At 39.7% G+C, this 27598-nt stretch overlaps 1 protein-coding gene across 2 annotated transcripts in view; it reads right to left on the bottom strand.

The window, feature by feature from the left end:
• Positions 1–27598, bottom strand: part of FZD3 (frizzled class receptor 3) — a 56103-nt gene that overhangs the window by 25794 nt on the left and 2711 nt on the right. The window contains exons 2-3 of one of the 2 annotated variants that reach the window (XM_086624344.1): positions 3974–4106; positions 1326–1576 (exon numbers count right to left, since the gene is read on the bottom strand). In XM_086624344.1, the coding sequence (XP_086480470.1) occupies positions 1326–1576; positions 3974–4106 (384 nt within the window). Of the gene's footprint in view, positions 1–1325; positions 2344–3909; positions 4107–27598 lie in introns of both variants that reach the window. The other variant, XM_086624337.1, reaches the window with a different exon arrangement.

The raw sequence follows: 27598 nt of genomic DNA on the forward strand, positions 1-27598 counted from the left end.
TAGACATCAGAAGTTTCAAACTTTAAAATAGTTTTTGTTCAACATTCTGAGAAAGCAATATCCTTTTGATTTTATAGATTATTACACACATTTTAGACTGGTGTACGGTGGGTATTTGACATTAACTGAGAGAAGACTGCATGTCCCTCTCTTTCTCTCTTTTTAAGCATCAATCAGTTTAACATATTAAAACCTGCAGCAATGAAGACTCAATCAAGCAAATGAAACTGAGCACACCCACTGACAGATATTTCCTGCCATAAAAATGCTTGCACATTGGATGGGAGGGAAGAGTCACACCCTAATAAAATCTAACAGAGAAAAAAATAAAAAGGGTTAAAAGGTAATAAAAGGATTATTATCAAGCTATATAGACTAAACCAAACCTTTAAGCGATATTTTATTGCATTAAAATGTGAGCTTTGATGATCCAGCTGGTGTTTTAACTGCTTTAGAGCCAAAATACTAACTTTTTTTTAAAACCCCTGTGTGTGCAGCTATATAACAGATGCTTGCTGTACGACATTCTTGAAATAAAGTTGCTTTCAAATAAGTTTCAGAAAATAGCTCTGCAATATCATTCCAAAAATAAATTTGCCACTTCGGCTCAAGACGGAAAGTAGGCTTCAAGTAATTAACAAGATACTTTCTTTGCAACTGCACCAGCATAATACTGAAGTAAACGCAGACAGTTTGCTACCTAGTGCTCTTAGAGGCTTCCATTCCTGTGATAACTCAATGAAACAAATTCAGTGTAATTTTCTTGAGAAAACAAAACTGATGAGTTGTAAGCTCTGGTTTTCTTCAGAAGACACTTCAAGTAAGGTTTTATATAGACATTTCTGGCACATGCATAGACCGCCCTAAAATGAGCACAGAACCTCTAGGCTAATCAAGGCAACAAAACTGTTACAGATGAACAACAAAAACTAGAAAAAAGCAGTAATCAGGCTGATGACAACTCAGTTTAAATGCCAAAGTTCCTTCAAAGCAAAACTTCTAACACATCTCTCATGACCAAAAATAAACTCATTAAGTCTTGTTCTTGAAGTTGGTTTAAAATAGCATCTTTATATCCTGTATAGGTCTCATACAGCTCAGAAACTCCACAAAAAAACATCAAGCAGCTGATGCAAGCCTCCAATTTTCCAATAATACCTAGTGTTCCAGAAGGCCTAATGCATTATCCAAATAATGTGAATATGGCACGAGCCTTCCCTTGTAGAAACAGCAGCACTCTCACTTAGGGATGACAAGTAATTCTCAACATATCCCCTCATTAACCATTTTCTGCACTCCTGAATATGTCATATCGGTTTCCTCACCTGATAGGGACACGGGATGTGATATTCTCTGCAGCGTTCTTGAATCCACGTCGTCTCCCATACACCTCGATAAGCCTGCTCATAGAAATAGCAGCCAATTACAACCAACAGTGGCACGAGGTATAGAACACTGAACACGCCAATCCGGATCATGAACTTCACTAGTTTGTCCTGGTTCTCTTTCTCTAATGGGATTTCAATGCGAACCCGATTGAGAGAGATAATGCCAGCTAGCAGAAGGGAAACTCCAACAACAACATACAGGCAGAGAGGTGCAAGTACAAAGTATCTTAATGCATCCACATCATAGAGGCCAACAAAACATACGCCGCTAATATTGTCACCTTCAATTTTATTCATTGCTAAGAGGATGATGGTTAGAGTTCCTGGAATGCCCCAGGCACTGGCGTGGAAGAGCAACGCTTTCTTCTCGATGGCTTCACTGCCCCATTTTGGCACAGCTGCCAAGAACCACGTGATGGTAAGAATGACCCACCAAACACTGCCAGCCATGGTAAAGAAATAGAGCACCATGAAAAGCATGGTGCAAGCTTTGTTGTGAGAGCCCTGGGTCACTGTGGAAGCCTTGTACTGGGCAGGGCTAGATGCATTACACGCTACTCGGTCTTCAAGCAGAAAGCCAATGAAGAAAATTAACGACACCATCATGTAACAGACAGCATAAAATATTATCGGTCTTTCTGGATAGCGAAATCTTGTGACATCGATCAGAAAAGTTAAAAAAGTAAACAAGGTAGCAGAAAGGCAGACGATGGAGATCACTCCGATGAAGTAGCGAGCAAAGGAGAGCTCTTCACGCCGAAAGTACATATTTGGGCAAGGAGGGGAACAGTCCCGTACCCTCAGGAAAGAGTAACCCAGATCAGGGTCTATTTTCAACTCCCGAGGACACCAAAAACCGTAATCCCTCTGTACTGCCATAGGGGCCTCTTCTGTGGGCTCCCCAGCTAAATTGAGGTCAACAAGACGAGGATATGGCTCATCACAATCTGGGAATCTAAAAAGTAAGAAAAGAATTACTTACAAGGAATATACACATACTTTGCAAAGACCAGTAACTTTATTTATATGTCTGACTTTAGACACACTAACTGCAGCGAAAACAAAGACAATCCAAATAACAGGTAATCCATGAAATACTACACTATGTTTAAACAAACTCGAGAACTCACTGTGCCAGAATGCAGTGGATGTTGAAACTATAAAATACATTTAAAAATAAACCAGAGAAATAAATTGACAAGAGACCTATTGGGGCTTTAAGCATAAAGGTGAGGATACAAAACCCACCTCAGGAAGTCTATAAATTTAGGCTTACTGTAAACTGAGACTCTGTGCCCAAGGAAGCATGATTCTATGAGAACATTTTTAAAACCTTTTCCTAAGCAACAGTACTAGCTGCTATCAGACAGGACAGTGAGCTAGACCAAAAATCCAACGTAACACTGCTACTAGCATTAATAAACTGAAATTATGATGAAGTTATTTCTGTAATTAAGTAAAGCTCTGACTGGAGGCTAAGGGCTACTGAAGTTTTGAAGGAAAGACTGGAGGGATTCCATACATAGCTGTTCTGTTCTTCCCTCTGCTAGATGTTACTGCCTCAGCAAGCACAGCATAAGCTAAGTATGGCTGTTCCTCTGCCGCAGTTCATGTTCTGGCACAATGGCACTAACACAGCATCAGCAAAGTTTTAGTAGTTTTAGCTCTGGTTTTAAATTTTCACTACCTGGGCCTTACTAAGGAGATGGGAGGATCTGAAGGGCCCAGCCATCTGTTTGGAGTATGGAGCTTGAGTGATCTCTGATCCAGATTATCAGGACCTAAAAGCATCCTCTGACTTACTCTGTTGCTAAAAGAAGTTTCAATTGTTTTTCACTCTCTCCAATTCAACTGTACGAGAGACTATTTCTTCCTGTTTGTGCTCCTGTATTTTATTAGTTGTTGGAGTCACTTACAAAAAGAAAAAGCATAAAGATACTGTTTTCAGTTTCATATATATTTGTTTCAAATAGATTGGAACATCATTGAATACTTTTCTATAAAGTTACATGCGTAATGTAAAGCTGAAAACATCTGTTTGCACACAAGATCAACAAGAGGTAGATGCTCTGAAAACAGAGCTTTGAGATTTTATGCACTCATCAAAACCAGCCATCTCCCCCTTCAGAAAAAGAGACTATCCATCTCTAGTGTATGTAATTTTGCCTAACTCTCAGAGAAATTTATGGCAGTATCACCTATGAAACTTCAGTATTACAGAGAAAACCAAGTCAGCATAAATGACAGAGAAGAAGAAAAACAGACGATATATTCATTCATTTAAGAATACGCATGTGCAGTTTACAGTAATTGCCCACAGAAATTTTCAACTTATCTCCTGGGCAGATGACAGAAATACGAATTCAGTTTCCACCCCAGGAAACAGACTGTTAAACAAATGCAAGGGAAAATAAGAGCACTTGTAATGGAACACATTTAAAACGTCTGTTTCAGATCATAAAACATCCTAGATGGTACTGAAATTTTATCCTGTGATTCCGAAAAATACAGATTTGCTCACCTGGTGCACTCCATATCCTCAGGCCAAGAGACCCCAAACATCTCCATGAGTTTGGAGCACTCGCTGTATGCTCTTTGACAGAGTCTACGACAAGGGAGAGTGACACGGCCATACTCCATGCACACAGGAGCATAGAGGGCACAAAGAAACGGTCGAAAATCTCGGGAGCATTCCAAATTCACCATTGGATGAAACGGCTAGAAAAGAAAGGGGAGAATTCAACAGCTACAAACAGCAGTTTTGTAGAACACTTCAGCAGTAAGCTGTAATTTGTCTCATGAGATGTTAGAGCTTTCACAACCATAACCATCACCACCTTTTTCTGAACTTGGTCTGTTGGAAGAAGTGATCATCATAATATAGTGCTTACATATTTTAGGAAGACAGGCAATCAAGAAGCCTAGGGACAATGACAAAGATTCACAAGGGACATTTAAGTCCTTGATTTGCATTAAAATCAATGGGAATCAGACAGCTAAACACCTTTGAGGACGTAGCTTCACACTCTCCAATAACAGTCATATAAAGTTGATTCCTTTTAGTGCTTGTGTAACTGACAGATGCATCATGAATTCCCAGCAGCTTATTTAGTAGGATAATATCAAAAACTTGCATTCAGTTGATGATACTGCAATCTGAAGAACGTTAGATAAAGCAAGATTCCTTGACAGTCTACAAATATAGCATACTGTGATCTTTCAAACATTATTTTCAGATCACGACATAATAATTGTAAATAATCTCTCTATTTCTTGAATTTCTTCAGCAGGTCAGTGTTCTTCCTATCTTTTTACAAAACGCAGCCACAAGACATTTTCCAATGTGTTCCTCCCACAGCATCTTGTCCAACTGTAGAGAACGCATCTGTTAAAATTTCAGTTCTATCATCAGAGTATCTGTAGACAGAAAACAGTCTCAACACACATGCTATCATTGTTATATAAATTCTCATACAGACATAGAACTTTTCTAGCTTCCAGAACAGGGCTGTAACCACAGTGAAGTCACATTAAGTATGTAATTTCTTGACTAACCATCAGAAAACACTGTGAAATGAAAGTCTGAAAAAAATAAGTCAGAAAAAATAACTCCTTGGAAGCACCGAGAGAAAAATCTATCACAATTAGCCAATATACAGCTGTTCTTACACATTTCTGAAGATGAAAAAGAAGGGAAAAAAAGTAGGACAGTGTCCTAGGTTATGATGTAAGATGTGCCCAAAAGTATGTATTCTATCACCATCTTCATGAGCTGCTGAAACCAGGTGGGGCAATGTTTCCCTTGCCTCCTCCTCCCAGACTGTCTTCTGTTAATGGGCCATCAATGCCTTGCCCATGACTGTGGATCACTCCCTCCAGGAGCCATCTCTGATGGGCAATCAAGGATCTGCGGCCAGACTCCCAGAACAACATCGGCCCCATGTGAGATGCTCCAGCGGGGGAGGAGAGGGCGGGCCTGGGGACTGCACCCGGGGGCGCGCGGGAAAGGGGCGGCGGCGGCGGTCGGGCTCTGGCAGTCACCGGGGGAGACAGACGGGCACTTCGGGCTGCTGCTGGACTACTTGGGACAGAGCAGCCACTCGAGGAAGACCGGGCCATCTGCAGCACCGCCGGCCCTTCGGAGGGGCCCGCGCCCTTCGGCAGGATCGCTGCTTCTGTGGAGCCACGTCTGCCATTGCAGGAGGACCGCAGCCACCGTTTGATCAGACTGCTGCCAGCACCCTGACCAGCAGGGTGTCAGGTCGTATTCTGACTCTGTCAGCGGGTTTTTGGTTTTCTTTTTTTTTTTTCTTTTTGTGTACTATTGCATTTGGGTTGTTGTTGTTGTTGTTTTCCCTTCTCTTTAATCTTCCCAGTAAAGAACTGTTATTTCTACTCCCATATCTTTGCCTGAGAGCCCTTTAATTTCAAAATTTTAGTAATTCGGAGGGAGGGGGTTTACAGTTTCCATTTCGAGGGAGGCTCCTGCCTTCCTTAGCAGACCTCTGTTTTTTTTTTTTTTTTCAAACCGAGACAGACAGGGATTTATATCTTAATAAAACTGTTGCACATTGATAATCCATGTCATCATCTTACTATCCAGCATGGGTTCATTTTGCTTTTGCTTGTTATAGCTTGTCTTTAAAACTCTCCAGGGATCAATCAATATCTTATTCTGAGTTTGTGTGGTATCTACCACCATACAAGGCCTCAGCATATCTTTGGATATTAATACAAGATCGATCATATTCTCTAAAAAACTGAAACTACAGAATATCAAAATACATTAGGCCTTACAACTCTACATTAAAACAAAACAGCATGTGAATGTTGAATTACTGTTCTACCTCCAGACTGGAGAAACAGCAGTGACATCTTAGTAAGCCACTTCTTTTCCTTGACTTACATGTCAAATCATAGCTTAGAGGGAAAAGGTGACAGTTGCTTGATCAATGACAATGCTAACATGAGCCCTGTTCTGGATAGATTTTTCTAAAAAGTCCCTTATCTTGATACCAGAGTTTCTTCTTCTCCACAGCCCAGCAGGATTATAGAGCAAGAAGTCTAATCTTCAGAATTTGTGGTGCAATAGCAAAAGCACAAATGAACCTGCTACATATATAAAACCTAAATCTTATTATAACTGAAGCTGAAAAGTAGGCTGTAGGAAGATTACATTTTGAACCAGCAATTTCCTGAGAAGTATTTTAAACCAATTCAACATTTTCTTTTTCCAAACTATAGAACAGAACAGATCCAAAAACAAGAAATAGGTCATCTTCTGTGGCAATATAAATCACAATTACTAGAAAAGATGAGGAAAAGTTTCACATTTCACTTCTTCCTTATCTCCTCCTTACAACTGCTCTGCAAAAGTTTAATTTTTTGAATACAAGACACAACCATGTTTTGATTTTACTGATTGTTTTGAACATAATTATTTACTAAGCTGATTAAACTCTCTTCAGTGCTATGCATTTCTGAAAATGTTGTCACATGGTAACAGAGCCATGCAATTTGGCAATAGCTTGTACGACGAGCAGTATAAGCTCTTCACAGCTATCGACAAGGAAAAAGGAAGCAACAGTTGGAAAGTATTTACATATACAAGCTCATTGTTACCCAACGAACACTTTCTGCTTGGCTGGATATTTACTCCAGATGCATATATGGATTTATTTTTTAAACAGTTATTGCCTATAACACACTTAAAGCTCTTGTTTGACAACAAGGATCCAAGGTAGTTATGACATCTGATGATTGGAAAAGCATTAAGATAATAGTCTTCCTTTATTTGACGGAAAGGGAAAATAAAATAAAAACTCCACTTTTATTCTAGGACGTGTTTTAAACTTTCCTTCGTTTCAAAGAACCTTGAAAATAAGAAAATTAAGTCATATCTTTTTCATAAAGAGCTACTGGCTAATGCCTGCCCTTTCCAAAGTCTCGCCTCCTGCCACTGCAGTTTTTCATGTACCCATACCTAAATTTCATTCTCCTGACAGATGCTTTACTACTCTCCTTTGATATGCCTTCCATCAAGAACAGGCGTTTCAGAAAATTCTGTTTTCCTGCTACTTTACTTTCAATAAAAGATCTGTTTGGTTTTGGTTGATTTGCAGAAAGCTGTACCATTTAGGAAGATCCCAGACTATCTCAGGGTGTGCACATATGAGAACTGTGCCAACAGAACAACGGCTATTGCAAAGCAAAGGAAAAGCAGCAAAGCAAGTTCAAGGGAACAGAAAGGTACCAGTATTTCCTTGTATCCTGTTGATCCTGTTACAGGCAGGTGGCTGTTGTAATGGCTTTCAGCCAACTCCAAAGGACACTGGGCAATCATGTCCGAGGGAATATTGGAACTGAGACAGGAAACGTCCAAAAATGGGGATGCAGATGGTGCTCTTTGGCAATGGCTCCAGGGTCTGAGAGGGCACTCTCAGTCAGAGCGGTGCGTTCCCTGGCTGTCCCTTCAGCAGCCCGAGGGATAAGTTACAGAGTGCTCAAACATGCAGGATGCGAGACAGCTGCCTACGCACTGGCTTCTCTTGCTATCTTAGATGCCTTTCATTTTCCGAGACATCCACACGGGCCTGGACGATCAGGCACAAGATCTGTCCTCTGTTGAGCCTGACAGATATGACACGGAGTCTATGCAGAGACCCACTCCCTCTGGCATGGCACTTCGGGTTCTTGATCGCTGCAGAAAACAAGTCTGGGTTTGAGCCTGGCCTCGGCATACTCCTCAAAACACAGTACAGATACACCCAACCCCAAGAACACTAAAGAAATACACTTAAGTAAGGGTAATTTAATAGGCCTGTTCCCCTAGTGCTGCCTGTTCTGTTTCTCAGCAACTCCAGGCCTCTCTCACACCATTCTGTCTCTCAAAATAGCAAACAGACAAAAACTCTTACAAATTGTATCAAATCAGTTTATTTTAAAATCATGAGGAGGCTAAGCTATACAACACAAGACGAAAAAAAAACCCGACAACCATTCCTCATCATGCAGAAAAAGAGACTCGCTTGCTTTCAACACATAACAGCAGCATTTGCGCCTGCAAGCACTCTAAAATTATCTTACTTCCTTGCAGCAGCTAAGATGAAAAGTCACTTCCATCTACTATGTTGTTTACTATTAAAAATAAAGCCAAGGAGATTAAGAGACTTTTTTTTATGCTCTTGCCCAAGGACGCAGTGCAAGTTATGACATTTAGCCCTATTCCACTTCAGTGCTTAACAAAAGGCTCTCTGTCTAAGTGGAATGTGCTTTTGAAGAACCCCTGTTCGACAACTCGACATACAGAGGAAAAAGGACAAGGACAAGAGAAAACATGATAGTCAAACTGATTTCAATAATTCAGGCCAAGTCCTGGGAAATGCAAGAAAGGGAAGAGATAAATGTTTAAGAAGAGAGAAACACTTCTTCACTCCTGAAGGTACTTAAGTATTTACAATATGCCCGATCACATAACTGTATAATATATCTACCAGCGTACACCCACTGGCCCTTCTGCCTTTGAGAACAATCTTTATGACCATGCAAATTCCTTCAAACCCAGTGATAGCAGCACTGTTGTGAACTCCGACTTTTTTCAGGCTGAGCCAGAACACTCTCATCCCTCCTTTGCTTTGCCATGCAGGTGGTGTGCATCAAATACCACACCACAATCATGTACCACTGCTTTCCTCAGAGCAGTTCAACTCACAGTACAACCTTATCCATCTCTTCTTTCCCTGTTCTCCAGAATTTTCTTCGCTGGTAGCAAAGCTGCCTTAAGAAACTTCCCACCATCCAGTAGTGTGGCCCCAGCTCCTTCTCTCCCTACAATTCCTATCTGCTGAAAAGACAAAACCTGGGCCATGTTGTAACGGTCATGCTCTAACAAAGAGTAAAAATTTCCTGTTTAACTTTGCTGTTCTTTTCTTTCTTTTTTTTTTTTCTTGCGGGAGGGAATGAAGCAGAGTCAGAACGATATGTGTAGATTTTTGCCGCCAAATATATTTTTTTAAACAAATTCTCACTTTTGGTTACAAAGCAAGAGCAACTCTAACTATAAATACACCGTGGAACTGCAGTTCTGAACCTAGGTTCAGACTTCTCATACTACTGAGAGATAATAAACCAAATCCTACCTTTTATTTTACACCGTGGTAGCCATTTAGCTGGCTGTTATTTGGGAAGCGACACTATTGTAAGATTTAAATGAAATTATTTTGGTGATGTTTCACTATTCTGTTTGTTTATATATTTCTGTCTTTCAATAAAAAACTGAACAGGAAGCATTCTCATAAACTCATAGACAGAAGGAGGGAAGTTTTCTTCCCTCAGGCTCATGGGAAAAGAGTGATGCTATGACTATCCATTACTGTTGCAATTCTCTGGTGGAAGCAAATGCCTCAGGGCACATCCTGTCTCAGGTCAGCCACATGACTGCTCTTTCTGTCCTGTGTTGCCCTATGTTTGCATTTAGCTTGCTATTCATTAGGAAAAAATCTGGAATTGTATCTCAAAGTGCGGAGGCAACAATGCTTTCCAGGCAGCCTCCCAAGGAGAATCGCAGAAGCTGCGGCTAGATTTAACTCTTCAGACATCTGCTAGTTAGACCAAACACGTTACTGCCTCCTTCTTTTGATAACTACGTGTGTTCTCCAACTGAACTGCTCTCATGGCTCTGACAGCAGAGTAGCTCATGGGAATGCCGTGTAGAGACTGTAACAAGTAGAATTGGTTTTCTTGAGCCAGTGGAAATTTTCTCCGATGGCTCTGACCTGCAGGCTCCTCTGAATCCTGCTAGGTTTGCTGGAGCCTATAACCCATAGTCATGCCGGTACACAAACTTAACCTGAAAATATTTGTTGTGAATTAATATCCCCAGCTGAACAACTGCTGTAGTACTTAAACTGCTGCTGATAATTTCAAATGAGGCTGTACTTGAAGGTCCTACCTTAACCTAGCTGGTGTTTCCTAAAGATTACAGAGTGCTCACACAGGCACAGCAGAAGTGGTGTTTCGCAGAGAGCAGTGATCTGGGGCACTAACTTCTTCAAAAAACCATAGCGGGATCTAATGGAAAGCTACTTTTTTCCCCACTCAGTTTGGCCTTGAATAGTGCCACACCAGTAATGGTTGCAGAAAGGGCCAGAAACACACAGCCAGACGTGTAAGAAAGAGTCCATTTCTTTTGGAATCAACCCACGCTTGCTCAACTATGGAAGTGCAGCTTTATTGCACAGACACTATTCTGTTTTCAAAAGGCAACGGGCTTATTTGCCCAAGCCTGCTTTTAATGCACTGTGCCAAGGAATACTTAGCCATAATGTACATTCAAAGCTTACCTCACCATTAACTTCCTTGTCTGGAGAAACTTAGGTACACCTTTTTTTTAAAAAAATTATTTTTAGCTTTGCACAGTGATTTGGGTATGAAAAGTCAAATGGGGTCACAATTCTGGCTGTTTGTTAAGCTTCATTCTTTGGCACAGAAAAAAGCTATTCTCGCATTACCTGTGTGAATCCTCATGAACCACATAACTCATTGCTTTCCGATATCTCATGCCTTATAATTTGATGTTAGCAGGAAAAATTATGGTTGCAATGAGGATTAGATTAACACTGTCCTAACTTTAGGGACTGGGAAATAAAAAAATTCAGATTATTTTACCTTAATACTAAAAATATACGTCCACATTTAAATAGCTATTAAGTCATTCCAACAATAAAAATGTCAAGTAATTAGTATGGTTGTAAATTATGTTTTTCTCATGCTATAGGTTGAAACAGACAATCACCCTGTTATTGACTTTAAAACCTAACACCAATTATTTTACCTGCCTTACTTGTGAAAGGGCAGTAATCATGCAAACCATCCTAAGCTTTCTGGTCTGTAAATGGACAGCTGAGTTTAATTTCTCAATTGCAGAAAAAAAAAAAAGTAGGGTAAAGATGAAAGCAGTTAAAAGACAGTAAATTACATTAATCTCTGTCTACATGACTAAAAAGCAGAGCCTTCTGCTCTTGTTCTTTAAAGAGGTCTCCTGCTTCCTTTTAAATTCTGAAGTTCCTTTGGAAGACACTGAAAAGATGGCATCCATCTATCAATCTGCACTTTTCCTAAACGTGATCTTTATGTTTTAGGAACTGACGAATGCAGATGGGTGGTCCTGGTAACAATTTCCACTTGCAAGAAGTGTTAGTTTTTATAAGACAGCTGAGACTGCTTGGACTTCCTCCTTCCTCTCCATATGCCTGCTGTGATGCGCTTGGGAAAATTCCAAAGTGTCATAGAGAAATAAATATATAGTCCTCTGGAACATATTTTAGATACTATTAAGTTAAGACACTATAAAGCACACTTGCCTGGACAACCAAGAGGCTACTGGGCAGGAGCTCTAAGCCTTGAAAATAGTATTTTTCATTTAAATGACACATTTCTATATCCTGTGGTTGCAAAGATAACCTTCCAAGTCCAAACTGAGTGTGATCACTGCTTTAATGCCTGCTGAAAAAAACGCTCCAGTGCTGTTGTCACTGTGGGAAGGAGAAAGATATCCGTTATGAAAAGTGGAGCGTTAGCAATAACCTTCTCTCTCTCTCTCTCTCTCTCAACTCTGCCACCGCAGACTCATCTGCATGTCAGGGACCCATGGACTCTTCCTACCAACTCAAGGGAGGTCTGTCTCCTTGAAGAATAACAGGAATTAAAGAGTATAAATTCATTGTTAGTGCAGCGCTCAAAAATTTATCTTGCTGAGTGAAGGAGGAAAAGCATTTGGTATGAAGATTTGTTAGAAGACTTGACATTAACTTGAGAGCACACACAATGGAATCAGTAGCCAGATCAAGTTCCCCATAAAAAGGGAATTTCTAAAACCAGGAAACACAAGGGAAGATACAGACAAGGACGTAGCTCAGCTTCAAAATCACCAGATTCATTTCACCTTTTCATTTTTACTGCTATCAACATAGAGAATGACAGTGTCTGCTACATAATAAACAACATCAATACCCCACAGAATAAAATCAGACAAGCTGGATTTCTAAAATACAACGAAAGCAACACTGGATGCTCCTATTGAAGAGAATTTACTTTTATTTCTCAAAGGCTTGATGACTTTTTCTATTTCATGTGTGACTGTGCTAAACTGTGGTTTTCTACAGAGCTGACGCAGCAGAGTATCTAAGAGAGCTTAATATTACAGGCTACATGAAACTCCATGTTTTCCACTGGGATAAGGATAGAAGACAACTTGTTTTCTTAACTCTGATATTCAAGCCAAAGTGCTTCTTGACAGACTAACCAAGGGAATCTACAGCATGCTGACTCCCTTAAAAAGTAAATGTGCACTGTAGAGTTGTCATCATCCTCCTCCTATATGGCTGTGAAATGAGGACAAATTGTAGTTGTCATCTAATGCACTTCAGGATGCAGTTTCACAATGGGCATAAGTTTATTGACCCCTGCCCTCTCCCCTGCCCCAGGTTCCTTTGCACTGACTTGGGTTTAAGGTTGATTTAAACTGTCCATGAAACTAATCTCAAAGCCACCCATGCTGTATTTGGAGCATTAGTAGTATAAAAAGTCAGGATAAGATCCTGAATGCTGGGACCTTTAAGTGTTAGCATCTAAATATCTTTCCTGTAAAATACACCTAGGTTGATCGATTCACTTTTTTCTAAGCTTAGTTTTTTACTGGTTTAGCTCCTTAACGACCTCACAGTAGGTGTGGGCAAACTGGCGTGTCAATCAATGTAGGAGGTGCAAATGGGACACTTTTCTGGAGGACAAAGAACAAGGCACAGCTAAGCTGACCTTACAGCTGGTTAACATTGAGCTGTAAGCTGTGCTGCCCAGGACATCCCATGTGTTCATAACCATCTAAAATAGAGTTCAACAGCCCTGGACCTAGCTAGAACCAGAAAACATTACAAGGACACATTTAAGGCAAACCTTTTGAGTTTTTTTAGCATTAGCTCCACAACACAGAAGACAAAGACTTTGTGCCATGGCAGAGAACAGGTGTTGATGCTATTAAAACCCAGGAGCATAACCTTTTGCAGACAGAAGGCTGCAAGACAAAAAACACTCTAAATGAATTCAGGAAGCTCTATTTGCTACTCCCTTGGCAGCCAGTCTGCTATCAGAATTCTCTCACAAAATTCTCTTACTAGCCAAAACACCCAATTTCATACATGATAATTCAATGGCAGACTCCATCATCATCATAAACAAATTTACTGTTTGAGCTTTGAAAATCAGCCAGTGTTCTCAAAGCAGGTGTTATCATTCAGAAACTCTATGTCTTTCCTGGTTACATTAGGATCAACCTCTCCTTGGGAATAGGTTAAATGACTTAATTTTGCTCCCATGAAAGCCCATAATGAATCTCATCTAAATACTTCAGGGAATGACCTTGCAATACCTACTGGAACTGTTACTTTGTCATGGACTATTATATAAAAAACCAAAACCAGTTGTGCCTAGTGAATTTACAGATATGTTTGGCTACACATTGAAACTTTTCTTGACTCTGCCCAATGTTTATTATCCAAATTGAAAATCAAAAGGAACACTTGGGTAATACAATAATGCCTCTCTAACAATGGAAAAGGGGGAGTTGGTATAGGGGGAGTTGGTATATATGGCTTGGAAAGAAACAGAATGACACCAATCTGATACAACTATGTACACAAACAATATGATGCAAACTGAAGTAAGAACATAATCTGTTGGATTAATACTGCAAAATTTATTCTGAAGAGCAAACAAAACCTATCTGCAAACTGAATGCAAATATTGTAACAGCTGTCTTAATCTAACATAACAAACCATCTGTTATATCTACATACCAGCAAAAACACATACACACACGCAGACATACACACACGCAGACATACACACACGCAGACATACACACACGCAGACATACACACACGCAGACATACACACACGCAGACATACACACACGCAGACATACACACACGCAGACATACACACACGCATGTCAACAGTTGGCCGGGAGGGGAGATTCACATCTTCAGGCCTCAAAATTAAGGATATTTCACATGGCAATATTTAAAACATACTGTCTGCTGGCTTGACAACTATTTATTTTCTTTCTCTCACGCTTTATTTCCAGGAAGGCTACACTTTCAGCCTAGTATAGGCGGTTTTTTTTTGTATAGTTAATTCTAAAAATTCGCAGGTTGTTTCACATGCATAAATAATGTAGGATGGTTTTCCTGAATGCCTACACTTTACGAACTCCATAGCCCTGCTGTCCTGTATATGCATTTACAAGGGTAGGATCCAGTTGAAATCAAGCTGCACTATCTCCAAATCTCAATTCAACAGCACCTTCCACTTCATCTTAAGAGTTACTGTACTACAGCTGTTACCGTTTCTCTTCTCTCTCATTTACCAACTACAGTTTTCAGACTATTTTGATTGCAGGAATTCTCAGGGATTATATCTGGGTTCACAGTTATTTTAGCCAATTTCTAACACAAGAAAAGCGACACTGCAGTACTTAGTACTCTTCACATGCGTTAATTGGGCAGATGATGATATAATCCAGATTTTATTCAGAAAAACCTGTATATGTACCTGTAAGCTTAAGCAAAAACACAACAGTGTATCTCTCAGTGTTACCAGGGGCTCCATGCAGAATCATCCTGTACTGCTGCTGTTATTGTGAGCAACTACAATAAAGCCATTACAAAAATAAGTGGTGACCCAGCTAGTTGGATCTTGGGCTCAACTTTCTATATTTTGTTACTACGCATGAAATTCTTGCTGTGTGCTATCTGTACAGCACGTACAGCTGGACACAAACAATGGGAAAACAAGGTGGCTTTTGGGGAAGTTTTCAGTCTTTGGAAAGAGATTTTTCTTTCATTGTTATTATTCTATAGTGAGTCTCTACATTCTGAACAGACATTGACTTTGTCTACTAGGATGGCTTTTTTAACTTTTAAAAGAGATCATCCATACCAATACATATTTCTTTTACCTAATTACATAATTACAAGAGAGTCACTAATTGAGTCTCTCTACTTAATCAGGCAATAATAAAGAACAGAAAAGTTAAGACTGAGAAAAATCTCAATTTACTCCAACACATTAAATGAAAATTAATTTCTCTTCAAAATTGAAGCTTTAAGATAATCAGTTGGAGACTTCAATTTTAATAATTAACCATTTTTTTTAAAAAGGTGTCCAAACACAGCAGCTGTAAATTAAAATTTAAGATTCATCAGGGGATACTACCCCTCCCATTTAGAGCCAAGTTAATGGGCTCGCAGATGATAACTCTACAGGGGAGAATAGGGAAAGATAATTTAAAAAATAATTGCAATTGTACAACACTTTTCCACTGGACAGAAAGCTGTTATCTGTCTCACAAGCATCTGAATGACCAATTCTGAAAGCCTCACCAAAACAATGAGATTAAGAACAAAACCGAGCTCCTGAAGTTGATTTTTCTTCCCTACAGTTAATAATTTACCAGATAAATATTTGACAGGAATTCCCACAGTGCCTCCGCTTATTTGTTTCTGCGGCACCCTAAAAGCATGCTTGCTTCTCTCAAAATAGATTAAATCATATTTTGCCGTCAAAGGTCCAGAAGTTTCTCCCTGTTGAGGACAGAAGTTTGTGCTTAGGTCTTTTCCGTATCACTAACATAGTTTTGGGAAAAATTGCTTCCACTGTGTATCCTTATATCTTTGAAACACTCTAGCCAAGCAGGATAAGACCTAACATAATAACAGGATTAACAAGACAGTGGAAGAGAGAGGGGACATGGATGGAAGGAATCAAGGGAAGAGAAAAAGATTATACAAGTGCTCAGGATGATGGACCCAAATTCTTTTCCAGTTAAAGTAACAGAATAAAGAGAAGCAAATATCTATGGATGCTGTGGAAGAAGTATCTCTTCAAAACGTATCTCAAACAGTCAATGACACTCACAAGCACTGTAAATGTACTCCGTGTGTCAGGTGCAGGGGTGTTTGCAATGAGGGAATCAACAAAGAATGGAATCAGTGGAATAAAACTTTAAAAGAGCCAGTCAGATAAATAGGAAAGACTGCATTAAATTGCTCCGAGATGTAAGCATCTGAGGGTGATGCAAGAGACAAGAGGGGGTAAGTGTGTTCCTATCAATTGCCTCTTGGAGTAATTGCCCAACGCTGCGAAATCCCTTTTATATATGTCTGTGTCTAAAAGGATGGAAAATGCAATTGAGCAAAGACCAGGTGTGGTAAGGTAGGGAAGGTGAAAAGAGCTGGAAGCCTGCTGTGATAAGCCCCGTTTGGTTAGCCACAGCAGGACTCATCTGGCAGACCACAGAAGATCAGTCAGAGGGCGTTTCTGCGCTGAAGAACCATAGGAAGTTCATCCAGCAGAGCTGGCTTTCCAGCTCCCTTTGTTTCTTAAACCTCAAAAGCAGCAGGATAGGGACAGGATAGTGGACAGGAGTGTACATACGTGCATTCATTAATGTTTCACGATGAGTTCCGCTCAATAGCCCTTTGCCGATCTCACTCATACTTACTTTACGGATAAGGACTAACACCCAGAGACGAAAAACGTGTCCTTTAATCCATCACACTGGCTCCTCTCTGATGGGTACAACAGGTTATGTCAGAGGAATCAGCTGCCACTGTAGGAGAACCACAAGCTGCAGACTTTTACAGTCCTGGCTTCAACTCAACACCCCTTTCTTGAGTCCCCCTCCGTGACACTGGCTACTAATAGCAACTAGTACGAAGTGGGAGGGGAACCAAAGCCTAACTTTTAAAAGCCTGGAAGCTTACTATTTCCAGACAAAAGGAATTGCCTCCCGTTGTGTAAGAAAAAAGTAACCAACAGATCTGAAGAATTATGTCGCCTTTTTGTGATGCCACTTAAGTAAGGTTATTCTGAATAACAGGAAAAATTTTCCTGTAGTTGCAAAGCACAACTAAGGAAAATGTCTGTGTACTCTTCAGAGTCTGAGATTTTTCAGTATTTTAGCTACAAGATTTTGTAAAAGTGCAGATGGAAGACAAATTTTCAAATCAGACCATTTAAATTATATTTCTTCTACATAAGGTAAAGACTATTTTTCTGTAAGAACCAGACAGACTATTTGTCATTCTGAAAAACTACTGTGGAAAATCTAAGACAAAGTAACTTCACTGTTCTTAAAGAAATTCGTATCAAACTTAAATTATTTAACACATTTGTAAAATATGCAAATAAAGTGTCTAAAAGGCACTTAAAATCACATAATACACATTTTTGTTTTCTTGAATTTTATTATTGACAGTAAGCATCAAACCTGAAATCCAAGACCAAACTTTGTTACCATATTCTTCTCTGCAGTTACATTTCTATATTGCACTTGCCCAGATCAGACAACAATGCTAACAATGTACAAAAAGAAACCAGGAGGAATACTCATGAACAGGGATTCAACTAATGCGTCTGCTGATTCTGAACGGCATGTATTCAGCCACTCCTCCACAAAAAAGGACGCACAGATGTTAGATAATTGACAGTATGATTGAATCATTATGAAGGGGAAAAATGTAATACATGTATAATTTTTCAGAGAACAATATTAAAAACATGAATGATGCTTTTGGACCTGTGAAGGGAAAAAAGCTAAACGAATGGCTGACCAGAATTCTCTCATTGAATTTAAAAAGAAAGATGTTTCTCCTTGCTCAGTGCCACAAACATGACAACTTTTGTTCTATAAATCAAGAAACAGGGAATATAAACAAGTTTACAAATTGAAAGCAACTTTTAAAAGATAAATTTCAGGTTTCTACAACACTCAAAGATGAACTACAAGGAGCCTTCCCTTCCTTGTTCAAATTCAAATTAATCAGCCCTTTGTGCTTCTGTTCTCTCCTCTTCTCTTTTCAAATTTCTTTCCCGGTTTCCATGGGAACCCCCTCGCTGACAAGCCTCCGAGCAGAGCAAGAGGCCAAGCTTAGCAAGGGGTGTGAAAAGGGGAGAGAGTCAAAGGGCAGAATTTGGCTCGGGAGAATGAAGATGCCAACTTTTGTCACCCCACAAAGGGGGGGTAACCATAGGAACTAACTCTGCGGGACAGGGGCAGGGAGGAGGAGGGAGCACCATGGACAAATTCACAAAATGGGAAATGAAATGGCAAAGGCAGCGTTAAAAACGCAACGCTAGAACCTACAGTGAATTAAAAAAAGTCTTACAAATGAAAAAAACTAAAATAAAACTTTAAGGACCAAGTATCTAACTTCGTGCTAGTTTTAAGTTCGCATAAGTGCATCAAATTAATTTATACGAGACTACAGAGAAACTGGGCAGAACTGATTCTCTGCGACACAGTTATTTAATGTTCTCCTGAAAAGATGCTGAATGCTCCCATTGACTTTGATGGGCTCTGAAGATGTTTTCTAAATGCCTCACAGATAACTGGACACAAGACAGCTTCAGGAAGATTGCTTTTGAGGTATGGCTTCAAATACACAGAACCAGTTTACATTAACAGTTCCGCAGAATATGAAAGATTGTTACCGCAAGAGCAATCTGACAGCAGATTTACATACAGTATATTGACACGGTATCACATTCATACACTACATAAAATTATAAATATGGCATACTTTCATTCTTGTACCTTGTAAAAGAGACAGCAGGAGGACGAAGCATGAAATGGCTCTATAAAATCACAAATGATACATAAAGGAAAAACACAGTCCAATTGTTCACTGTATCTTCAGCACAAAAAGTAGGGAACATAAAAGCAGCAGGTGGTTCATTTGAAGAGGGGAAAAAAAACACAACAAATTCTTCACACAACACCTTTAGCTTATGTAACTTTGCCACCGATTTGTGTGGATACTAGAAGAATGTACGAGTTCAGGAAGAAAACTGATCAATTTGTAAAACAATACATCAAAGGTTACTAATGCAAGACATCATTTCCAAGCCATAAATTGCTGAACATGGAAGAACAGCCTGCGTAGATGTATGTTACGTACCTGACCTGTTCTCACCTGCTCCATACAGCACCCACGGTGGGTCATCACCCACGGTGGGTCATCAGCGGGTGACAGTACTAGGCTAAAAAGATCTCTGGTCTGACTTTGTATCACTGTTCTTAGGTTCTTATGTTTATCCATCTCCTCCCCAATTCATTTTTACTAGCCTGTCCCTCACACCAAATATATTCTTTAAAAGCATATTTCATCAAAATGTTACTGTTTTGCAAAGTGTTGCAAGACTGAATCACAACCTCAGTTCCAGAGCACTGGGTTCTTCAACCACTAAGGATATTTTGCAGCCCAGAGTCTACTTATCTCTGGTACCAGTTCCGTGATAGATGTAGGACAAACACAGGCTCAGTTTCCTTCAGAAAGTCTCAAAACCCTCATGAATTTGCATCTCTTAATGACCAGGATACAAAACGAGGAGTAAAGCGGCAGTGCAAAAACGAGGCACACATGAATTTTAGATTTGTCCTTTGAATGTTAAAAACATGCTTTGGTGAATTCTTCTCATACCATACTTTGGTGAATTCTTCTCATACCATACTATCATCAAAGAAGATACTTTGGTATCTTCTCATACCAGAACGCAATAGCTTCACAGCCACACAGGAACATCCCATTGATACAAAACTGATTCAAATCCATAAAAGCCATCCCAATTTTCTCTAAAATCACCACAAAAGTCTCCCAAAACAAAGAAGAAAACTGCAGCCATACCAGCAAGACAAACAGTAAAATTTATGACAGCTGCTCCGTGGTGCTTAAGTTGTTATTGCATACTTATGCTCTTGTCTTGTCAGGCTGTTGTGGCTTTCTTTTTGAATCCTACTACCCTGTAATTGGAACCATCATCACATGCTAGAGAAAGCAAGAAAGAGAAAAAAACCCCACCAACTCCAAGTGACCAGCAAAATGAAAAGTAGATCCTAGCCAAGCCACACAACTTTGAAGTAGTCCACCATTATTTACATCACTGCCAACTTCTTGCACAAAAAACACATTCTGAAAGAATGGCAAGTTGAAAGGACAGAAAACTAAAGTGCTTCCAATCTATTATGTCAGTTCACAAGTTATAACTAAAATATCTAAATAATCTTAGTATCAGAAGAGTGTGAAGATGGAAGAGAAAGGTCTTGGCGGTAACTTGCACTGAACAGAAGTGGTGACTTGATTCTACAGTGGACACACAAGATCTCTGCCTTAGTAGGGACAGAATCTAATGTGCTTACGTGCAGAACACAAGGTAGCTATTTCAGTACTAGTATAGCAGAACTATATCCTCCAAGTTACACATACTAGTAGATACAAGTCTAAATCTAGCGACTGTAACAAATACTACAGCATACAATAGAAACATGTTTTTTGTTACAGATAAGCTGGATCTAAGAGAATCAGCTGGCTGATTTTGATTAAGGTAGAGAAAAAACATACAAAGATAGGAGTGAACGTCTGTACGCTTGTGGTAGGTGAGGGGAATGGTAAATGGTAAGACCAATATTCCCTCAATGCACCAGCACAACATTCTTTTGCTTCTGAGTTTACGCTTGCAGATGTAAAGCTATAACTGACTATATAGTACATTGTCATTTAACTATTCAAAATAAATTCATGTGTTCCACCTTTCCTAATAATTCCTCTTTAAGCTTCCACCAGATGCTACAGAATTAGCCCCAACGCAGAGCCATCTGCCTTCATGACCCTGAAAACAAGCCCACTGTGAATAGATGTTGATAAAGTGAATGATCTACATCTTAAAACTGAATCATTACATAAAACTAATGTTTTTTTCATATGCTTGCACTAAACTATTAAGGCTAAACTTCATTTCCATATTTCCTCTTATCATTCAGAATTAATCTTTTATTCAAGAAAATATGAACATGGTGACAGAGTTCATCTTCAATGCACAAGCAGTAGTCTATTGATTTAACAAAAAAAAAAATCAAACCCACTTCTCTTCATTTTCTCTCTCACTACTAGTCTGCATTTTGAAAATATTCATGTGGCATCTTGTTCTCGTTAAACTTAAAAGACTAGAAAACAGTATTTCTGAAATTATTCTCTGGAGAATGTCTGTTAGCCAGGCAAAAGAAAGTAAGGGTTTCTAACACCTGCTACCTAGCTCTACTATTTGAGCACTGCTGATCTACATGCAGAAGTTTTAACCCCTGTGTTCTTTGTATTCATTTTAGAAAGAAGTATCTTTTTTAGTGCTCTGTTCTTTCATGCTGCTCTGTACAGCACAGCACTATAATACCTTTAACTGGTTTCTTGAAATGCAATAATATGGCCCCTGGAGGAAAAAAAATAAATCAGAGACTTGCCATCAAGATGGCTCACATTAAGCAATCATCCATTCCACCTTAAAATGCCAGTTATGGTTTATATTCCCTTTGATTGTTGTACTAGGATGGACCACATGCTCAAGCATGATCTAGGCCCACAAATCCATTCCGCTTGCTATTCTGGATCTGGGTACCTCTGCACTGACAAATACTTTCCTCATTCAACACTTTCATTGTCAGAATTACAATACCCTCCCAAACACAAAACATTGCATGCAACAGCAGCCAAAAAGTCCATCTTTTGTGCATCTGTTACTGGACATTACTCTGCTTGGGTCAGCAGCTTTGAAAGAGCCAAAGATAAGCCTCTTTCCCTTTCTTCCTTATTTAAGTCTCTACCAACTTCAAGATGGGTACATTCACGTAACTCTATGCTTTACCTGAACACAAATTATTATCTCATGTGGCTGCTCTTCCTGTCCAAAGAGTCTAAATGCTTCAGTATTCCTTTAATATTCAATATTCATTCAGATGATCTGGAAGTTCACTGGACCTAACATAGCTGGAACATAGGAGGTTCTGCTTAAACATGAGGAAGAACTTCTTCCCAGTAAGGATAACAGAACACTGGAACAGGCTGCCCAGAGAGGTTGTGTAGTCTCCTTCTCTGGAGATGTTCAAAACCTGCCTGGACATGTTCTTGTGTGATCTGATCTAGGTGGTCCTGCTCCGGCAGGGGGATTGGACTAGATGATCCTTTAAGGTTCCTTCCAATCCCTAACATTCTGTGATTCTGTGACCTTAATGTGAAAAGGATCAGATCGATGGTCCTAATATGAGACCATCTAAAGCTACATCCAAGAAACAGCTTCCTCAGAAGCCTCATTTTAACCAATTGTCAGATCATACTAATTTTCGTATGGACATACTTGAGGATATAACAGCTCTAGTTCTTCCCAAATTGTTCTTATCCACACAGGATTTCTACCACCTTTGCACAACATTCACGCCTTCTTAAGGTCAAGATTGAAACCACAAGCTGATGCGTTTCAAACAGACAAGCCTCAGGTATTCCTAAAGCAAGAATTTCTAAGCAGTACATTATTGGGAACTCTTTTGCTCTGCCTATACTCCACAGAATCATTTTTTCAATTCTAGCTTTGAGACATTCTGGTTTAACAGTAAAAAAATCTATATCTTTATGTGGCTATTTCTAAGGTAAATATTCAGAGTTGTAATAAAAGAATATAAAGTTAATGAAAGAGAAGGCTTTAATCAGCTGGTGCACAGCTTACTTTCTTATGATCATCTATAGTTCCGTTGGCATCATAATCTTACATACTAAAGAGAAAATTCATCCTTACTGCAAACGCGTGTCTAAGATTAGAATGCTTACAAAACATCAGCTGATTAAAACCTACTTTTCCATTAGCTTTATAGTCTTCTATGGGTTTTGGATGCGGAACTGGAGAATACAGAAAGCCAAGGAAAACTGCTGAGATTTAGGAGGGTACAGTGCATGAGCAAGGCAAATGAAGATGGGGGGGCAGAAAGGGATAAAGATGGAATTAATGAGGGAAGAAGTTAGGGATCTTCCACACTGCATTCTCCCCATCCTTGCTCCTCAGTATAAAAACAAAGATAGATGCTTCCCACTTGTATCAAAAAAAATCACTCAGAAATAGAAGAGGAATGGGGCAGTACTACCTCCCAGCTCCAGGGAAGGTAGGAATCAATCACATAAACCAAGATCAGTGAATTTTGCACAATCCTCCCTGGCTCTTATGCAAATCAAGAATTGAGAGACAATATTCCATGTGGAGTCCAAACCCTGACTATCTGAAATCTACAGTAACATATGCCTGATCGAAAAGTTATTTGAGAAAAAGCACTAAAATGAGCCACTTAATACTTGCCCTACCTATATTGGAAAAACACCTAACTCCTATCCCACATGCTAAGACCACGATGGGAATAAATAGAATTATATCTTCTGCTGATGCCATTTTTAAGTGTACTCAGGTTCTTTTCCACTTAAAAAAGACCCAAAAAAACGAACTAAGACTCCAAAGATCACTGCTGGGAGGAGAAAAAGAAAAAAATATATTGCCACAAAAAAGAAACTGTGCTATACACAGTTTAGCAAGGATATGTAAACCTTGCAGCACGCACTCTGCTCTGTGGCAGGTCAACAGCATCATCCTCTGCAAGAATCAGTACAAGCAAGAAACCACTAAATTTGAAATAAGGTATGAAAAATCAGGTGTCTTCACATCTGTAGTTGCATATTCTGTGACAAAGGCCATTAACTATTCACTAGCTCTGCTTCTAAATATTCAAAACTCCATGACTGGATAGTTTATTTATATTAATCCAACGACTGCTAGCTGGTGAACCCTGCCACGCTGATGGAGTGTAGGAGTCAACATTACTCCTCTTCCCTTCCAGCCACCTCCCTCACACTGCAAAAACCAAATTGACTGCAGGATAACATTATTTCTGTATTTCTCCCTTGCATCTCCCACTTCCACACTAGTCAACCTGGCTAGGGTGGATCCCTAAGTCCCTACTACTGCTCTTTTTTGATACGCAAAATGAGAATAGGAGTTGTGAGAGAGTGCAGAGGAAGAGCATGTTATCTCTTCTGTCCATATGGTGACTGTATCATCTCATTTCTGGAGCATTTGACCTCAGTATAATCCCAAAAGATTCTGCTCTGCATTCACCCAGAAAGACCCATTTAGCCCTCAACTATGTCTGGTTCCTGTCCTTTAAAGTCTCTTTGATCTCTAGTATCATTTGTGAGGTCCCATAAAAATCAGGGTAAGGAGACGGAAGTGCTGGCAGCATATTTAACTGCACAAAGGCTGGTAATCATAATATTAAACCACTTCTCTTCATGAGTGACAAAGGAATTAATGGCATGCTCCCAACAGTTAAATGCTCTCTGATAAAAAAATATTTGTCTACAGAAACTGTATTAAGACAGATAAAAACACTGCTTGCTCGCCTTACGCATAAGGAAATCCTTCAAGGCCAAAGGAATATTAAGTGAAAAAGGGACTAAAGATAATTCTTCACATTGTAGCAATAATAATCCAAGAGATGGGTAAACAAGGTCAGATCCCTCAGGGGAACAGGGGTAATTTAACTTCTCCATTGTCACTGCCTCATTCAGCACATGATCTATGTAACACGGCAGAACTGTGTCAGCAGCACAGTGCAACATCATCTCCATGTCACCCTATCATCACAAACATATTTAGAGGAAAGTTTTTAACAGCATAGCTGAGACAGCCTATGCTAGATAGCTATTTTAATAAAACAACCTGTTAGCAGATTATAGAAAATTTCAAAAACACCATACAATATGTTTCAAGTGACAGAACGGAGCAGATAAGAGGAATGACCTCACAGAGAGAGGAAACGGGAGGCCCTGGATGCAACGGGCGCAGCAGCCCCACGGCGCAGTACTGCAGCGCAGGACAGCTCCCAGCTCCGCTCTGGCTCGGACAGCTCAGCCTGGGCAGGGGGCTCCGAAAAATAATACCCTTTACACCTGTCACCTCGTATCTCCATACACCACCATCACTAGTGTATTAGTCTATATTAACCTGCATTACTCCTTTTGGAAAGAAACAGGCATAAAATGACTTTCATTTTAGTCTCCGCTAGAGCCAAGCATATGTTAAAGGACAAATACCAGTAGTCCATCCTCTGTTATCAAAAGGAATAAGCCCCTTTACAGATATTTGAGGGTAAAATAATGCTCCAGGCCCTTGAACACAGAAAGCTCTCCTGCCAGTCTTCCCGGATTAAAGCAGGCCTTGCTGATGTAACACAGCAGAAAGCTTAAGGAATTATCATTCCTAGGAGTAAATAAAGGCATACGAACCGATTACAGTATGGACCAGCATACACTCAGAGGGACTCCTGATGCAATATTCTGTTTTTCTTTGTTTAATCAAGATGGTTAATACCAGTCTTGCTGCAATGTAGCAAGACAACACTGATCTGATGATGTGACTTACTAGCCTTTATTATAATTATGAAGGAATCATATTAGCATAAAGTCTCAAAAAGGCAACTTACTGATTTTTTGAGTTTTCAAGAAATAAGTCTGTCAACAGTTCCTTCAACAAAGCAATCAGTACAAGCAAGCTGAATTTTTCTTAGGGGTTTTACTAGGAACTGTTGTGAAAAAGTAGTAATTCTCACAATTTTTCAGTAGAAGGCCTTCCCCCCCAATACACAAGATGAATCCCACTGATTCTGCTGCCATATTATTTTATGCTCACAGCAATTCAGGAGGGCTTGGAAATGAGAGATGTTTAGCAGGAAATGTCACAATGTAAGTTTTAATAGACTTTATTCAGCTCAAAATTTGAGTGCTCAATCCATTGACTGCAACATTAAATGTCTAAAAAGCCAAATAATAAAACCTTCCTTCTTGCTAAGTACAGCTTTAAGGGGCAATCTAGGCTAATGCAAGGAGTGGAAATATACTTAATGCAAACCTGCGGCTTTTCATTCTGTTTTTCCCGTTCAACCCCATAAAAAAACCTCTGCAATGGAGGTGCTGGCCCCTGCATAGTGAATTTAAGCTTGATAATAGCCTTGTTTCCCTGCCCAGCCTTCACCGTTTTTTATGAAGCACTCAGAAGTAGCCCATAGTCCATCCCCAGACTGAAACTACTGGCCTATATGCTAATTATATTGGCAGAAGGAAGCACTACACATACACCCACAACACCAACGCACCCACGCTAAGTTTGAGAATGGCTTTGGCATCGAGCTAGTATATGAATTGCAGCACCACGGTGTTTCATGCAAGCTCATTTATGCTATTAAGTTGAGCTTTATACCACAGAGTGCAGAGAAGTAACATTCCCTTCTCAACTGTTTCTCTCTCTGCAGCAGAAAGCTATTTTCTGAAGATAAGAACAATTACACCAGTTAATTCTGGCTCAGACTGAGTCGACATAATTTTGCTCTGCTTCCAACAGTGGCCATAAACTGACTGTTAGTGAAAGTGGTATTTTTGACAGTTCTCTGAAATCATTAGTTTCACATGCAACAAAAGCCAGAAAAATGAACATAATGTTAGCCATTACTAGGAAGCTATTAGCAGCAAAAAGCATGATTTATTCATAAATAAATCCCTAGTGTGCCCACACCTGGAGTGGCATGCCATTCTCATTTCCACACCTCAGCAAGGACCAGGCTAGCAAAAGGGACAGAGAAAGGTACCTAAAATTACTATTACAGGAATGAAGCACCTGTATTGCAAGAAGCCCAAACAGCTGGAACACTTCAATTTGGAGAGGAAAAGCCTGGCAGATGAAACTGAGGTTTCCAAAATCACAAGTGTAACAGAGGATTTAACTGCAGCACAATATTGCACAACATCGGAAGAAAAGGATATTAAATGCAACTAGCAGGAAACTGGTTTAAAACAGGTTGGAGAATAAGTACTTCTTTACGTGGTGGCTATTGAACTGGTTGACAGTATTGTTTTCATAAAATAATTTAGAGAAATTCATTGATAGTAGATCCATTAAATGATACTAAAGAGAAGAGGCAGGGAGGTACCCTCTAACATCCATAATTCAGGGCCTGCGGATACTGGGGAAGCCACCAGAGAAACAGCCCACGGACGAGAGGCCAGACTTGCATCCTTTCCCTAAACAGTATGTCCTCTTGCCGTTAGCAAATACAGAACACTTGGCAAAGTGAACCCTTAGCAGGACATTTCTTACATTCCCTTAACGCTCTTCCAGCCTGTGCCAACCTTCTGCTGAGGGGAAGGGCAGGAAGGGTTGTTTTTTTTTTTTCCTACCCAGCCACCCTCACTGGCATTCTTTTTCAAGTTCTGGTCCAGTCTCCTCAAGCTTTTTGC

This window comes from Tauraco erythrolophus, chromosome 2 (assembly GCF_009769465.1).
Source record: "Tauraco erythrolophus isolate bTauEry1 chromosome 2, bTauEry1.pri, whole genome shotgun sequence".
Lineage (NCBI taxonomy): Eukaryota > Metazoa > Chordata > Aves > Musophagiformes > Musophagidae > Tauraco > Tauraco erythrolophus.